We start from the raw sequence: 17,069 nt of genomic DNA, 5'->3' as shown, positions 1-17,069 counted from the left end.
CACACTGACACACAAATAAATGCACACACACTCATACACACATATACACACAATACACACACACATACTCATATACAAACACACTCACACACAATACACACACACATACTGACACACAAACAAATGCACACACACTCATACACATATACACACAATACACACACACATACTCATATACAAACACACTCACACACACTGACACACAAACAAATGCACACACACACACACACACACATACACACATATACACACAATACACACACACACTCATATACAAACACACTCACACACAAACACAAATACACACACATGCACAGATACATGCACTCACCCACAAACACACATAAATATACACACAATCACAGCCAAACACACACACGCAAATATACACACATACACAAACACACACACGCAAATATACACACATACACAAACTCACACACGCAAATATACACACACACATATACACACATACACAAACACACACACGCAAATATACACACACACATATACACACATACACAAACTCATACACACACACACACACACACACACAAATACACACTCATACACATACACAAATACATACACTTGAACACTCACACAAACACACACACACACATACACAAATAAACACATTCACACACACACACACAAATACACACATTCACATACAAACACACACACACACACACACTCACATACAAACACACTCATACACATACGCAAATACATACACTTAAACACTCACAAATAAACACACACACACACATACACAAATACAAACACACACACATACACAAATACAAACACACACAGTGTTCTTTTAATTGTTTTGAGTCATGTTATAAACCTCATCATTAGCAAACTGGAACATTGCTGTGGTATGGAATAAACATGGACAAACCTCATCATGTTTTATTTTTTGCAAAAAAACAAAAAGTTTTAAATCTGTGTTATTGACCATGATGATGTAGAACCCGTGTCCCGCTTCCCTCAGAGACCTGAGAGGGAACTCGTTCCGCTGCGACTGTAAGATTAAGTGGCTGGTGGACTGGATGGAGAAATCCAACACCTCCGTCCCGGCTATATACTGCGCCAGTCCCTTCGAGTTCCAGGGCCGTCGAATCCAAGACTTAACACCACGAGACTTCAACTGCATTAGTGCAGGTAACATGCTGGGATCTTCTCAGCTGAGGGATCTCATCTGTAATATACACAGATCAGGCATAACATTATGACCACAGACAGGTGAAGTGAATAAGACTGATGATGTCCTCATCATGGCACCTGTAAGTGGGTGGGATATATTAGGCAGCAAGTGAACATTTTGTCCTCAAAGTTGATGTGTTAGAAGCAGGAAAAATGGACAAGAGTAAGGATTTGAGCGAGTTTTGACGAAGGGCCAAATTGTGATGGCTAGACCACTGGATCAGAGCATCTCCAAAACTGCAGCTCTTGTGGGGTGTTCCCGGTCTGCAGTGGTCAGTATCTATCAAAAGTGGTCCAAGGAAGGAAGAGTGGTGAACCGGTGACAGGGTCATGGGCGGCCAAGGCTCATTGATGCACGTGGGGAGCGAAGGCTGACCCGTGTGATCCGATCCAACAGACGAGCTACTGTTGCTCAAATTGCTGAAGAAAAAAAGCTGGTTCTGATAGAAAGGTGTCAGAATACACAGTGCATGACGGGTCAGGGTTGTTTTGACCAACACAATATTAGGCAGGTGGTCATAATGTTATGCCTGGTTGGTGTATTTCCTTCAGTGCACTGCTCCTGATTTAAGAACAGCTTAACATTTCAATATGTGGAAAAGTCCAATTCTTATGCATGTTCACATCTATCCTCAGATTTTGCTTCGTATGAGACCTACCCGTTCCAGTCCCTCTCTGTAGAGTCATACGACTTCAGCGATGACTTGTACGTGGTGTTCGCTCAGCCCAACACGGGAATATGCGCCGTTTACATCTGGGATCACGTGAACATGCTTTTCCGGACCCATTACAACATCACGTGTAAGTCTTTATTATCAAGTTTTCCAGGATCGTTGACAGCTGACTGATCTCACTGTACAACATCCATGCTAAAGAAGCTTCTCAAGATTTAACGTATGACAGGCTTGGTTTAAACAATTCCTGGGAAAGCTTTTAGTGAATCAAATCTTGTCAGCAGCTGAAGCATAAAAGTTCCCTGCCCTCCTGATCTCTCTCTCTCTCTCTCCACTGTTACAGTGTGACTAAAAGCATCCGCTCTATTCTTACTCCGCTCTATTCTTACTCCACTCAGGCTGCTTTTAAAGTAATGGGCCTCGCTGAGAGAGCTAGGTGAGGTGAAAGACGAGGTTAATCACTCTGGCTGGGGGAAAGGAAAGGAGATATTAAAGGGATTAAGCATGACAGGGCGTGCTGTTCTAGGAAAATGATCAACGACAGGAAGCAGTGGTGACGATATGGTGCTAAAGTTTTATATAGATCATTTTCCTATTAATATCTCATACACAAAAGACTTTTTATATCGCTTACGTTATCATAGCTTTGAAGAGCAGCTTCAACGGGCTTCCTGGTGGTCCAGCGGCAGGATCCCGCACTCTCATTGCCGCGGCCTGGGTCCAATTCCATGGCAGGGCGACACCCCAGCCACTGAAGAGTTAACTCTCAGTGCCGGTCCCAAGCTTGGATAAAAATGAGAGGGTTGTAACAGGAGGGTTTGGTGGTAGCTCAAGTGGTTAAGGCTCTGAGTCATTGCCCGGAAGGTCGGGGTTCAAGCCCCAGCACCACCAAGCAGCCACTGCTGGGCCCTTGAGCAAGGCCCTTAACCCTCTCTGCTCCAGGGGTGCTGTATCGTGGCTGACCCTGTGCTCTGACCCCAATCCTCCAAGGATGGGATATGTGAAGAAAGAATTTCACTGTGCTGTAATGTATATGTGACAAATAGTTGTGGCAACTTAACTTATTCTGATTACAATAATGTTGCAGTTCTGACCAATCAGAGATAACCGTTTTATCATTCAGGTGTTTAGTTTACTCCTGTAGAATTCTTCTTCGGTACCTTGTGGGTCTTGATTTGTTGTGTGTTTGAATGCTTTTCAGCTCGATCTGCGGTTTACTGCAAGCCCGTGGTGATCAACAACACACTCTACATGGTGGTGGCCCAACTATTCGGAGGATCCCATATCTACAAGTAAGAGTTTCTGAGTTAAAACACTATCATGACCTCGTATGGGGATTGTGTTCATCTCGACCAAACAATCTGGTCAATAAATGCTCAGTAAGCAATCCTCATACAAATCAGTTATCTAATGTCTAATTTATCATTACATTTGACACTTCATTTGCTTTATTTAATCAATTTTTAGCTAGTAAGATTCATCCTTTTTTTTGTCTTTTGGTTCATAGGAAAGGATTCATCCTTTTTCTGGTTGATTGAGGCCACATTTTGACCATTTTTTGTCATTTTTATCCACTGGCATCCCAAGTGAATATAGATAATTGATGTTAAATCAATTCTTAGTTATTGTGTGCTACAGTAAGTCATTTCATACTGAAAATTTATGAAAAATATTCTCTTTGACAGAAAGCAAAGGCGCCTGAGTTGAACCTGAGCTTGTTGGTTTGAGGAAAAGGGGACGGGGCTTCCAGGGCATGTCATTTAATATTATCTTCTGTTTTTATTGAGGACAGAATTATTGAGGGATAACTGCTAATAGCGAGCTTCTAGTATATAATATAATATTACATATATAATATATAGTTAGGATATTGTGGCAGTGTAATATTGAGTAGTAATATTGTACTGTAGAACAATAATACACAATGGGAACAGCATTTTCTCTGATTTAGTCAGATATGTAGGCGAGGAAATATTAGGTAAAGTGGTAAAAATTTTTATTTTTCATTATTATTCAAGATTGCTACGTTCCTCTACCTTCATTCTCTTTATTAAAGGCTTTGTATTATGGCATAATTCTATTCTTCTTAATAACACACGCAGAGAAACTGTCATTTTTGTCACAGGTGGGAAGAAGGCCCTTTGCAGTTTGTGAAAATCCAGGACATCGACGCCAGCCGTGTCCGCAAACCCAACTTCATCGAGACGTTTCAGATCGAAGGAGACTGGTTCTTTGCTATAGTGGATAGCTCCAAGGCAGGCTCCACCAGCATCTACCACTGGAACAGTAACGGCTTCTACTCGCACCAGTCACTTAACCCGTGGCACCGCGACACACACATACACTTCCTGGAGGTGGACGGTAAGCCTCGGCTAATCCTCTCGAGCTCCTCGCAGCCGCCGGTGGTGTACCAGTGGAACCGTGGGTCACGCCAGTTCGTCTTCCACTCACAAATCCCACATGCGAGCGATGTCCACTTGGTGAAGCACTTCTGGGCCCATCAGTCGCTCTACCTCTGCCTAATTCGGTTCATCGGTGACTCGAGGCTCGTGCGCTGGGAAAGCCAACGCTTTATAGAGATCCAGACGATGCCATCACGTGGCTCAATGGCACTACAGCCGTTCTGCGTAGGAGTGAGACAGTACCTGGTTCTGGGCAGCGATTACTCCTTCTCGCGGGTCTACCTGTGGGACGAGCTCACACAGCGCTTCCAGCCTTTCCAGGAGCTCAACGTTTTGGCACCTCGTGGATTTAGCCTGGTCTCCATTGACAACAAAGACATCCTGCTTGTTGCCAGCTTTAAAGGAAAGACTGTGGCGTATCAGCATCTACTGGTGGACCTCAGCGCCAAGTAACTTGAGACTAAAGATGTTTTCATCCAAGGAGGATAGCTTTTGTTAATGGGAGATCAATACGTTGCCCGGCTTTGGTTTCAAATCCGGTTTATATGCGATCTTTTGGACGGGTGTTTTTAATTTCAGTCTTGTAAAAAATCTGAAAATTGGCTCGCATGCTGTCTAACCCTTTAAATAAATCTGTCCTGGATATAAGCTTATACGTTTACAAGACCTACACTCACCATTAACTTTATTAGGAGCATCTGCCAATCAGCTAATACACAGTTAATACAACCAGGGAGCAGCTGTTGGTGTACAGATGCAAAGAAAAAACCGCCTTGTTGATGTCTATCTGATGGGAAGGATACAACAACTCCAGTAACCAGGCGATGAGCAGAAAAGCATCTCAAAATGCACAACACTTCGAACGCTGATGCAGATCCAGGGCTACAAGATCTGGACTGGATAACTGCATGAGGTGTACAGATGTTCCTATTAAAGAAGACCGTGAGACAGTCCTCGATTATGAAACAGCATGGAATAAACTTTATGAGTCTCAGTGAATATAATTTGACAGATCTCTCCAGAAAATAGAGATTTGACCAAAGTAACGTACAATTTATAAAAAAATATATAGATATAGATATAGAAATGTTTTAGACCTTATTGTATATTTGGGTCCATACTTTTACCCAGGTTCAAGTTTTCATTCAGTTTGTGCTTTAAGAGTTGCAGATTTTTTTGTTATGCATGTGCTGTGCTAGACTAATAACTAGAATACTTTCTATATAATCATAACAAGATTTGTTCATCTACACACTTCCTCCCATCCGGCAAGAATGCAAAGTACAAACTTATTGTCATTAGACAAAATAAAGTCTCTTCAGGGTTGTGTGTATGACTGAGCATGTGGAGGAACCATGACTAATATGAACCGTCACAAATGTTATGAATAAATTTATACAATACTTTCTCACCATCTGTCGTCAATCAGATTTTGTTTGCCAGAATTCTTGTACTGAGGAGAAAGAAAGGTCCTGGGTCCAAAGTCAAGTGGGTTTTTATTGTCATTCCTCTATATAGCTTGTAAACCAAATTTTTCCAGGACCGTGGTACGACACATAATGATACGGTAACACAATACACAAGACTAGATCAATTGCAAATACGCAACAGTGTGAGACGCAGGACAGAAAGGACACAAAGGACAACAGAACAGTGTGATGTGGGAAAGCTATGGCGGTGCTAAAGCTATTGCACAATAGACTATTGTGCTTCGGAGCAGCAAGATCTTTGCAGGAATATTCAGTCCCTTCAGTGATTTTGCAGTAAATTCTGCGATCGTAAAAATCACGATATTTTCTGCGGATTTGGACCGAGACGTGTCGTGTGACGTCATCACAACAAACCTACTTTTCGATTCATGTGATTCAATCACGAGTACAGCTCTCATGGAAAGTCAATACATGTGTGTCTTTCAATTACGTCAGCTTAAGTAGCCCAAAGAACTCTCACAATCACATATCCCTAGAATTTTCCTCCCAGTTGTATTGTTCTCATTCTTTGTCTCTCACTCTCTCTGTCTCTCTCACTCTCTCTCTCTCTCTCTTCTCTTTCTGTCTCTCACGCTCTCTCACTCTGTCTCTCTCTCTCTTTCCTCTCTCTTACTCTCTGCCTCTCTTTGTCTCTATCTCTTTTACTTTTTCTATACTATAACTACGAAATTCTTATTACTTTAAAATGTGCACACAGTTGCTTACAGTAACAAGAAAACATATCCAGGTTCCCCTACAATCAGCTGAATGTCCATCACGTGAACCTTTTACAAACAGGTCAGTTTCCACCCACGAGACTCAGAGCAACTGTGACCAGATTTTCTGGTCACAAGCTTCATAATCTCAAGTCAAGAAGCTTTATCGTCATGGAATCCCATCCGTCCATCATTTTTAGTGATGAATAGACTAGAATAGAAACTCCGTGGACATGAATTAGTAAATGTAAACAAACAACCAAACCATAACAGGAAAGTCAAGCATGAAAAAATAGATAAATAGAATAGTTTAGGCACGGAGGATTATATGTATTAGTATGTATGTATACACTGACCACTAACCATAACATTATGACCACCTGCCTAATATTGTGTTGGTCCCCCTTTTGCTGCCAAAACAGCCCTGACCCGTCATACACTGTGTATTCGGACACCTTTCTATCAGAACCAGCATTCACTTCTTCAGCGTGTTAAACAACAGTAGCTCATCTGTTGGATCGGATCACATTGGACCTTCACTCCCCAGGTCCATCAAGGAGCCTTGGCCGTCCATGACCCTGTCGCTGGTTCACCACTGTTCCTTCCTTGGACTACTTTTGATAGATACTGACCACTGCAGACCAGGAACACCCCACAAGAGCTGCAGTTTTGGAGATGCTCTGATCCAGTGGTCTAGCCATCACAATTTAGCCCTTCATCAAACTCGCTCAAATCCTTACGCTTGTCCATTTTTCCTGCTTCTAACACACCAACTTTGAGGACAAAATATTCACTTGTTGCCTAATATATCCCACCCACTAACAGGTGCCATGATGAGGAGATCATCAGTCTTATTCACGTCACCTGTCAGTGGTCATAATGTTATGCCTGATCACTGTATATGTATTTTTATTCTTGTATGGAGCATGCATGAAATATGTAATAAAAAATCATGTTCATGTTTCGACAAAATAGTATAAATCAGTCCAGAATATATGACATTCTAAAGCTTATTTTCGTAGTTATACCTTAAATTCACTTTATTTTTATTTATTTTTTTTAGCTATTATGATCATAACTCTCTGTTTTAGCTTTGCTAGCGCTGCTATTACTACTACTCCAAAGCGCTAGGTGGCGCGTCATCGCCAACGTTTAGACTTAAATCAAAAGAAGAAAAGTCTCCGCTGTTTTTCCGGGTTGTTTGGCCGAATGTCAAAACGTACCCCTATTGGACGTCTAGTGCGCACTATCTAGGGTGTTGTGGACGTCATTTCGCAGCCTACCAAGTGCTCATAATAGTCATTCGGGATACGGCCTCGTGTAGCCTAAGCAAAACACTATAATAGGAAAACGGGGGCGAGATTTTCGTCTTTGGCGTTTGCGTTTATTTTTGCTCTGAACAAGCATGTCGGTTTTTATTCATCTATCTAAAGCAGAGATGCTGTAAAGAATTTGTTTACCTGCTCATGCGTGGATCAAACGTACAATTACGGTTAGTTGATATAAATACTTAACCTTTGCTATTAGTGTAGACCTTCAGTGTGTTTTTTTTCTTCTCCCGGTGTGTTGTGTATTGTTATTTTCGGTAAGAAAGCGATATTTATCTGCAATAATGTCTAATAATGTATGGATCTGTAATAGATTATAATACTTAAGGGTTGTGTTCATGTATTTCTCTATATCGAGAGCAGTTGTATTTCTTTCCTGGCTTTTTTTTTTTTTTTTTACATCCACCTCACTTAAAGTAGCCCTGAATTTAAAGCAAATGATTAAATATATAGTTTCGTTTGGAGATGTAGTTTAGTTTAATTGTATAGTTCATCAGTTCCAGGAAAACCATCACATTTCCTTCTCATGACTCATTCTGCATTACTTTGTGTTGGTCCAAGGCGCATGCCCCGCCCCCTATGGGCGTGCCTTGACTCTATAATTAACAGAATGTTGGCAGCTTACATGATTCATCTGTGTGTTTTTCATTTTCCAACCAACCCTTCAGCAAAAAAAATAACAAGAATAAACTCCAACTAAAACCAATGTTTGGTTGGTTTGGAAATCAAAAACACACAGATGAATCTGCTAATGTAAGTTCAGTTGTTTTTATTTGTCACATATACATTAATATACAGTGAAATTCTTTCTTTGCGTATCCCATCCTTGGGGGTTGGGGTCAGATGAAGTGCCCTTGAAGCACGGTGGGTTGGGGGCCTTGCTCAGGGGCCCAGTGGTGGCAGCTTGGCCACGCTGGGGATTGAACCCCAATCTTCTGGTCAACAATCCAGAGTCTTGAGCTATTACTGCGCTCCATAGAGCAAGACATGCCCCCTGTGGCTGTGAAATAAGCCTTTAATTTGTGTTTCACACTTACATCAGAGTTTCACAGTTACATGACAGGCTTTTATTGAATACCTGTGCGTTTTTTGTACAACTCTAATATTGAATAATAACTTCTCCGCTTTTCGTAGCACAATGCCAGTTTCAATACAGCAGAAGGTCGGCACGTCCTCCTTCGAGTTCCCCCCTGACTGGGAAGATGACGAGCGGATGGCCTTCTTGTTCTCGGCTTTCAAAGCAAACCGAGAGGTCGATCCGAACGACTGGGACGGCAAGATGAACTTCTGGATGCCTCTGGTGGTGCAGAGCTGCAGACAGCGTGGGTTCGTGTGTATGAACTTGCAGGAGCTGAACGAAAGCTTTCAGCGAAAGGGGACCGTTCCTATGGGCCTAAGCACCGTTATACAGGGCATGATCAGGTGCCGCAGTACAACTTAGTATACTTAAGACATGCCTTTACTCTTTTGATTAAAGAGAATAAAGGAATAGGATGAAAAGAGCATAAGAAGAAGAGTAGTGGTAGTTGTACTGATGGAAAACTTCAAGCTCTTCAGAATATCATGGAGTTTGATGTATGTTTTATTAATACTTCTGGCTTTCACAGTGTGATTGCATTTTCCTTCCAGAAGCGGTAAAGTGCAGAAAGAGTCCGATTTTGCTGCCAATGTAGACTCCGGCTGGTTGTCGTGGGGCGTCGGGTTGTTGCTGGTCAGACCTCTGAAGTGGACGCTATCCGCTCTACTGGGCAGTGGGCGAGTTCCACTCGAGGAGTCATTTGTGGTAATCGAATTGGTTAAAGTAAGTTCCTCCCAGTTTTTAAGACTCCTTTTTATAAACGCAGTCCCTGGTATTTTAATGTTCAATCTCCTGCATGTTACAGGAGAAAGCTGCTGCACTGATGGCTGCGTATCGGAGCTCTCCTCTCGCAGGACGCTCTCTGCTCTCATTTCAGGAGCTGCGCTCTTTCTCCTCTCATATCTGTCCTGATGAGACCACACTGTGTCTCGCGCTGCTGCAGCTCCAGAGGGAGAAATATGTCACCGTCTCGCTCCATGAGGGGGAAAAGGTTGGTGAGGTGCAACATAGCAAATGCTGATTACTTGCATGTTTCTATTTTTACACTGTGCATTAACTCCTCTTGTGTCCAGCTGGTGAAGTTCAGTCAGGCAGGACAGGGCCGTGTGTCTCCGGTCAGTGAGGTGGAGCTGGGAATCTACCAGCTCCAGCGTAGCAAGAAGCTGCTGGAAGAGAGAGTTGAGGCTCTGGGGCAAGAAGTGGAGAAGTAAGTTAGACTCGTTTGTATAAATAAGTACAGGATTAATGAATTCAGGTTCATTTTTACACACATGCATAATGACCCCAGCCACCCCTCGTATAGTTCCTCGCCCCATCCACCCCTCCCAAATTGCCCCACCCCATCCATCCCTCCCATATTGCCTCTCTCCACCCACCCCTTCCATAGTGCCTTGCTCCTACCACCCCTCCCATAGTGCCTCACCGCATCCACCCCTTCCATAAAGCCTCAGCCTTCTCTACCCCCCCCCCCATAAGGCCTTAACCCATTCACCCCTCACATAGTACCCTGCCCACTCCACCCCTCCCATAATGCTTTACCCCATCCACCCCTTACATAGTGCTTTATCCCATCCACCCCTCCGATAGTGCCTTGCCTCATCCACCCCTTGCATAGTGTCTTACCCTGTCCACCCCTCAGATAGTGCCTCACCTCATCTACCCCTCACATAGTGCCTCACCCCATCCACCCCTTGCATAGTACCTTACCCCATCCACCCCTCCGATAGTGTCTTGCCTCATCCACCCCTTGCATATTATCTTACCCCGTCCACCCCTCAGATAGTGCCTTGCCTCATCCACCCCCCCCACAGCACCTTCCCATAATCCTTCCCATAATGCCTCACCTCTTCAACCCTTCCGCTTGTCCCGTAGTGCCTCACACCATCCACAGAGCCTTTTCCATAGTGCCTCTTTACTTCTAACCCCAAGGGACACTTTTGTGCTGTATGTTTGTAATATAAATTTGGAATTTGTTTAATGAGGCACATATTTGTATTGTTACTTATATTTTTAGATGTAAAGAACAGGCAAAGACTCTGCTAAAAGAGGGGAAGAAGTCTCAGGTATGAGGGCATTAATACATTCAAAGTTTTTCATTAGTTTTACAGATGTTTGTCTAATAAGGATTTTAGTTATGGATTATTAATACTGATGTTTTATTAAACTGGTCTCTCTCTCTGTCTCTGTCTCTCTCCCTCTCTCTCTCTTGCTCTCTCATACATTTGCCCAGGCATTAAGATGTCTAAGGGGTAAGAAGCGTGTCGAGGGCAAAGCCGATCGGCTGTACGTTCAACTCGAAACAGTGAAAGGAATCCTGGACAGGATAGCGAGCTCACAGACTGATCGTCTGGTAAAATACACATTCATATTAATTCACCTTTAAATTGTGTGAATACTTGTGCATCTGGGCTATTTATTAATTTACTATTTTTATAGAATTTTAAACTTTCAATGTTTTCTAATGAAAATGGTTTGTCTTTCCAAAAGATATTTGCACGTTAAATATTTTACCTGTATTTCTGGTTGCAGTTTTAAGAGACTGCTGTGCTGTGTCCTATGATAGAAATCTGTTTTTTGTAAGATAAATATAGAGATTTCCAACAAGCTTAGTATTTTAGAGTTTTAATGCCTTTGCTATGTTAAAAGTAGAAAGAACGAAGGAAATGAAAAGTTTCCTCATACACATATAAACGCACCTAAACGTTTACTTAGTATTGCATGTTAGTTTATGCTGATAGAGGATTGTGTCTGTGTGTGTGTGTGTGTGTGTGCGCGCTGTAGGTGATGCAGGCATACCAGGCAGGTGTAGCAGCTCTGAGGATTTCACTGAAGGGCATAACTGTTGAGAGAGCAGAGAACCTGGTTGATCAGATTCAGGAGGTAAGAGAGTTTAAGTGTGTGTGTGTGTGTGTGTGTGTGTGTCACAGAGCTTTTCTGGTTACATTGGTATGTTTTTTTTCTTCCTTTCTTTCCTCTCAGCTGTGTGACACTCAGGATGAAGTTAACCAGACTCTGGCTGGAGGAGCTTTAGACTCAAGTATGTCAACATTATACTTTTACTGCTAACTGCTATCTAACTGATGATGGCTATTTTTACTGTTAATCGTCATTACCAATAATTCTTAAGTGATGATGATGACAGCTCTCTGTGCCATTATTCATTTTTTAAATTAGTTTTTATTGCAAATCATTAATATTTTAAAACATTATAACATTATATAGATGTTATAATGATGCTATAATGTTATATATAATGTACAAAAATGTTTATAACTTCTTATAAGAACTTAAACACTTCTTTAACACTGTTTATAAACACTACAATAACAATGTTTAGAAACACTACAATAGCAAAACAATGTTTATAAACACTACAACAACATAACAATGTTTAGAAACCCTTCATTAACAATGTTTATAAACACTACAACAACATAACAATGTTTATAAACACTACAACATAATGTTTATCAACACTACAATAACATAACAATGTTTATAAACACTACAACAACATAACAATGTTTATAAACACTACAACATAATGTTTATCAACACTACAATAGCAAAACAATGTTTATAAACACTACAACAACATAACAATGTTTAGAAACCCTTCATTAACAATGTTTATAAACACTACAACAACATAACAATGTTTATAAACACTACAATAACATAATGTTTATAAACACTACAATAACATAATGTTTATAAACACTACAACAACATAACAATGTTTATAAACACTACAACATAATGTTTATCAACACTACAATAACATAACAATGTTTATAAACACTACAACAACATAACAATGTTTATAAACACTACAACATAATGTTTATCAACACTACAATAACATAACAATGTTTATAAACACTACAACAACATAACAATGTTTATAAACACTACAACATAATGTTTATCAACACTACAACAACATAACAATGTTTATAAACACTACAACATAACAATGTTTATAAACACTACAACAACATAACAATGTTTATAAACACTACAACAACATAACAATGTTTATAAACACTACAACAACATAACAATGTTTATAAACACTACAATAACATAACAATGTTTATAAACACTACAACATAATGTTTATCAACACTACAATAACATAACAATGTTTATAAACACTACAACAACATAACAATGTTTATAAACACTACAACAACATAACAATGTTTATAAACACTACAATAACATAACAATGTTTATAAACACTACAACATAATGTTTATAAACACTACAACAACATAACAATGTTTATAAACACTACAACATAATGTTTATAAACACTACAACAACATAACAATGTTTATAAACACTACAACATAATGTTTATAAACACTACAACATAATGTTTATAAACACTACAACAACATAACAATGTTTATAAACACTACAATAACATAACAATGTTTGTAAACACTATAATACCATAACAATGTTTATAAATGCAACAGTAACAATGTTTATAAACACTACAATAACATAACAGTGTTTATAAACACTATAATAGCATAACAATGTTTGTAAACACTACAACAACATAACAATGTTTATAAACACTACAACATAATGTTTATCAACACTACAACAACATAACAATGTTTATAAACACTACAATAACATAACAATGTTTATAAACACTACAACAACATAACAATGTTTATCAACACTACAATAACATAACAATGTTTATAAACACTACAATAACATAACAATGTTTATAAACACTACAATAACATAACAATGTTTATAAACACTACAATAACATAACAATGTTTATCAACACTACAATAACATAACAATGTTTATAAACACTACAATAACATAACAATGTTTATCAACACTACAATAACATAACAATGTTTATAAATGCAACAGTAACAATGTTTATAAACACTACAATAACATAACAATGTTTATAAACACTACAATAACATAACAGTGTTTATAAACACTATAATAGCATAACAATGTTTGTAAACACTTCATTAACGATGTTTATAAACACTACAATAACATAATGTTTAGAAACACTGCAATAACAATGTTTATAAACACTTGATTAACAATGTTTATAAACACTTCATTAATGATGTTTATAAACACTACAGTAACATAACAATGTTTATAAACACTTCATTAGTAATGTTCATAAACACTACAATAACATAACAATGTTTATAAACACTTCATTAGTAATGTTCATAAACACTACAATAACATAAGTGTTTATAACCACTATAATAGCATAACAATGTTTATAAACAATAACATAACAATGTTTATAAACACTACAATAACATTGTTCAGATTTTATTAACACAAGAGTAACGTTATACTATTGCTTATAAACGCTATAATAACATATTGTTTATAAATGCTTCAATAATGTTATACCCATGTTTATAAACACTACACTAACATTATACTGATGTTTGCAAACACTACAATAACACTATAAGGCTCTTGTAAACACAAAAATAACACTATAAGAATGTTATAAACACAAAATGCCATTAATTTCTTTTAAGCAGACACCAAAAACCACATTACTAGAATTTTGTAACTATAATTAGCTGAAATTGGAGTAAAAGAATACAGATTCAGGGTTTTTTTGGTGCCTCTGCAGTTCTATGTGCAGTTATATATCCACTAAATGTGAGTAGTGTAACATTGATGACTTTACTTTGCTTTCCTACCAGCCGAAGGAGAATCCGAAGAGCTGGAGGAGGAGCTGAAGTCGTTACTGGAGGACGGCGCTCCAGACACGAGTCTAACGCTACCAGAGATTCCACAACACCCTGTCTCCACTAAAAACACCAGTGTATTAGATGATGCTTTCTTTCACTCTCTGCCCTCTGTGCCTGACACTAACATCACCGACGAGGAGCTGGAGAGAGAGCTGGGTCGACTCAGCCTGTACGTTTCTTTCCTCTTTCATTCTCACGTGTGTTACAGAGCTAAGAATCATGTTCCACTAGAAATAAGCTAACAATATGCTCATGCTTGTGTCTCTATAGTCCATCCATCCATCTTCTATACCAGCTTTATTCCTAATTAGGGTCACAGGGATCTGCTGGAGCCTATCCCAGCACACATTGGGCGAAAGGCAGGGGTACACCCTGGACAGGTTGCCAGTCCATTACAGGGCCACACATATAAACAGACAACCACACACACTCACACTCACTCCTATGGGCAATTTAGAATTACCAATAAACCTAATGTACATGTTTTTGGACTGTGGGAGGAAACCAGAGTACCCAGAGTAAACCCACGCAGGCACGGGGAGAACATGCAAACTCCACACAAAAAGGCCCCTGCCTGTTCGAACCCAGGACCTTCTTGCTGTGAGGCAACAGTGCTAACCACTAAGCCACCATGCAACCCCATCTCTATAGTCATAATGATAATATAGTTGCTCTGCTCTTGTCTCTCTGTAGATAAAAATACCTATAGTTTATAAATCATTCTGTTCTCTTTACGCCCATTCTTTTAAGTGAAGCTAATACAATATTAATGTATCCTGCATTCTATCTAGGAGTTGTTCTAATATATATATATATATATATATATATATATATATATATATATATATATATATATATATATATATATATATATATAAAATATATGATTTCTTGTGTTTGTTTCTCTCCAGGAAGGCAATGTAAAAGATGGACGGACGAATGGAAGGACAGATATATATACGAGACAAAGATTCCTGACACAGCACAATGAACACGGCTCCCGCAAATAATTAGATAGGCTTGTTGCTGAATACACAGAAGGCAATCTAATAGCCTATGTAATTTTTTTCTTCCTTTCTTTGCCTTTCTTTGTTTGTAATGGCATGTTTGTGATTTTCTTTTTAAAAAAAGAGAAACATTTTAAAAGAGTGGCCTTTGGAGTAATATGTAATATGTATTCTAATAAAAATGACATTATGATGCTTAATAAGATTATTCGCACTTGAATCGTATTTAATTATCAAGCATCATCTACCACTAGCTCTGGGATGCGCGTCCGCGACGCTACGTACTACGTAATCACGTCGGAAAGGTCACGCGTGACGTAGGTGGAGCTACAGACCCAGTGTTTACTAGTGTGGAAGTTCTTGCGTGTGGAGGTTACTCTGGTTTCCTCCCACAGTTCAAAAACATGTACATTAGGTTGTTTGGTAATTCTAAATTGCCCATGGGAGTGAGTGTGAGTGTGTGTGTGGTTGTCTGTCTATATGTGGCCCTGTGATGGACTGGTGACCTGTCCAGGGTGTACCCCTGCCTTTCACCCTATGATCCCCATGACCCTAATTAGGAATAAAGCAGGTATAGACAATGGATGGATGGATGTTGCGTGTGGAATGACACAAAGTTATATGTTTTTGTGTCAGTTTTTTTGTTTAAAATGCACTTTCTTGGTCTTCGAACATTTGCATAGTCAACACTGGGTCTGTAGCTCCGCCTACGTCACACCTGACCTTTTGACGTGCTTGGGTAGTACATAGCGTCACGGACACGCATCCCACAGCTAGTGCTAGACGAGCTTTTGTGGTTAAAAAGTATACAATTTTTTTTATTTTTCGAATAAAATGACCGAAGGTTTGGCTAGATAAGAGCCTTCTTCCTGGGCTGGGATCGTTGAAGCTGCATTTAAACTGCATTATGGAAGTTCACGGGCACCACTGAAGTCCACTGTATGAAGAAAAATCCTGAAATGTTTTCCTCACTTCTTTACGACTGAAGAAAGAAAGACACGAACATCTTTAATGACAAGGGGGCGAGGAAATTATTTGCAGATTTTTGTTCTGGAAGTGAACTTCTCCTTTAAGAATATCAATTCAAGTCCAATGGGCTGAGCACAGTCTGGGTTAGAAAGAAATCAGCCCCAGCCTCTCTTCCTCGTACCATTCAGTGTATTTCCTGTTCAGGTTTAAAATAATCCGACTTAAGATATAACAGCAAATCTGATACTGATGCTAACAGATGTTGGTCTGAAATAATATTTTCCTTGTAATGAAGATGACCAAGATCACTATTATACCAAAGTCCTGTTGAATTCTTAACTCTGGTCTGAAAGTGTTGATTATTTTTCTTTAACAGCAGACTCTTCTTCTTTCGGCTTTTCCCTACCGCAAATCGTCTCTCTCCACTTATC

At 39.4% G+C, this 17,069-nt stretch overlaps 2 protein-coding genes and 1 long non-coding RNA gene across 4 annotated transcripts in view; 2 read left to right on the top strand and 1 right to left on the bottom strand.

Moving 5' to 3' along the window:
- Positions 1 to 5,699, top strand: part of lgi3 (leucine-rich repeat LGI family, member 3) — a 22,682-nt gene extending 16,983 nt beyond the window's left edge. The window contains exons 6-9 of the mRNA XM_058388915.1: positions 1,001 to 1,170; positions 1,849 to 2,013; positions 3,088 to 3,178; positions 4,012 to 5,699. Coding sequence (XP_058244898.1) covers positions 1,001 to 1,170; positions 1,849 to 2,013; positions 3,088 to 3,178; positions 4,012 to 4,741 — 1,156 coding nt within the window. The 3' untranslated portion in view covers positions 4,742 to 5,699. The remainder of the gene's footprint in view (positions 1 to 1,000; positions 1,171 to 1,848; positions 2,014 to 3,087; positions 3,179 to 4,011) is intronic.
- Positions 1,077 to 5,897, bottom strand: LOC131352646 (uncharacterized). Its single transcript, XR_009204538.1, has 3 exons — positions 5,701 to 5,897; positions 2,521 to 2,669; positions 1,077 to 1,207 (listed from the first exon to the last, which is right to left on the bottom strand). It is a non-coding gene; the product is annotated as an uncharacterized LOC131352646 (long non-coding RNA).
- A 1,885-nt stretch (positions 5,898 to 7,782) lies between these two features.
- Positions 7,783 to 15,874, top strand: chmp7 (charged multivesicular body protein 7). Of its 2 annotated transcripts, XR_009204617.1 has the most exons (12): positions 7,783 to 7,965; positions 8,936 to 9,223; positions 9,431 to 9,602; positions 9,685 to 9,870; positions 9,953 to 10,086; positions 10,894 to 10,942; positions 11,110 to 11,229; positions 11,661 to 11,759; positions 11,859 to 11,916; positions 14,615 to 14,831; positions 14,933 to 15,042; positions 15,574 to 15,874. XR_009204617.1 is itself a non-coding variant. In XM_058390354.1 (11 exons), exons 1-11 carry the CDS (start codon positions 7,940 to 7,942, stop codon positions 15,584 to 15,586), a joined length of 1,362 nt encoding a protein of 453 aa, XP_058246337.1. In that variant the 5' UTR covers positions 7,784 to 7,939; the 3' UTR covers positions 15,587 to 15,874. The 2 variants fall into 2 exon arrangements, 1 of the variants encoding a protein (XP_058246337.1); XM_058390354.1 differs by lacking the exon at positions 14,933 to 15,042 and having other exon boundaries at positions 7,784 to 7,965.
- The last annotated feature ends 1,195 nt before the right edge of the window (positions 15,875 to 17,069 follow it).

Source organism: Hemibagrus wyckioides, linkage group LG05 (genome assembly GCF_019097595.1).
Source record: "Hemibagrus wyckioides isolate EC202008001 linkage group LG05, SWU_Hwy_1.0, whole genome shotgun sequence".
Classification (NCBI taxonomy): Eukaryota; Metazoa; Chordata; class Actinopteri; order Siluriformes; family Bagridae; genus Hemibagrus; species Hemibagrus wyckioides.
Note: the sequence above shows the minus strand (reverse complement) of the source record. Positions and strands in the feature narration are given on the sequence as shown.

Excerpts from the sequence above, each read along its gene's own strand:
- chmp7 (XM_058390354.1), top strand. The coding sequence starts at position 7,940 with ATGCGTGGATCAAACGTACAATTACG. Across the intron at positions 9,224-9,430 it reads GTTATACAGGGCATGATCAG|AAGCGGTAAAGTGCAGAAAG; the intron begins GTGCCGCAGTAC and ends TTTTCCTTCCAG. Across the intron at positions 11,760-11,858 it reads TGGTTGATCAGATTCAGGAG|CTGTGTGACACTCAGGATGA; the intron begins GTAAGAGAGTTT and ends CTTTCCTCTCAG.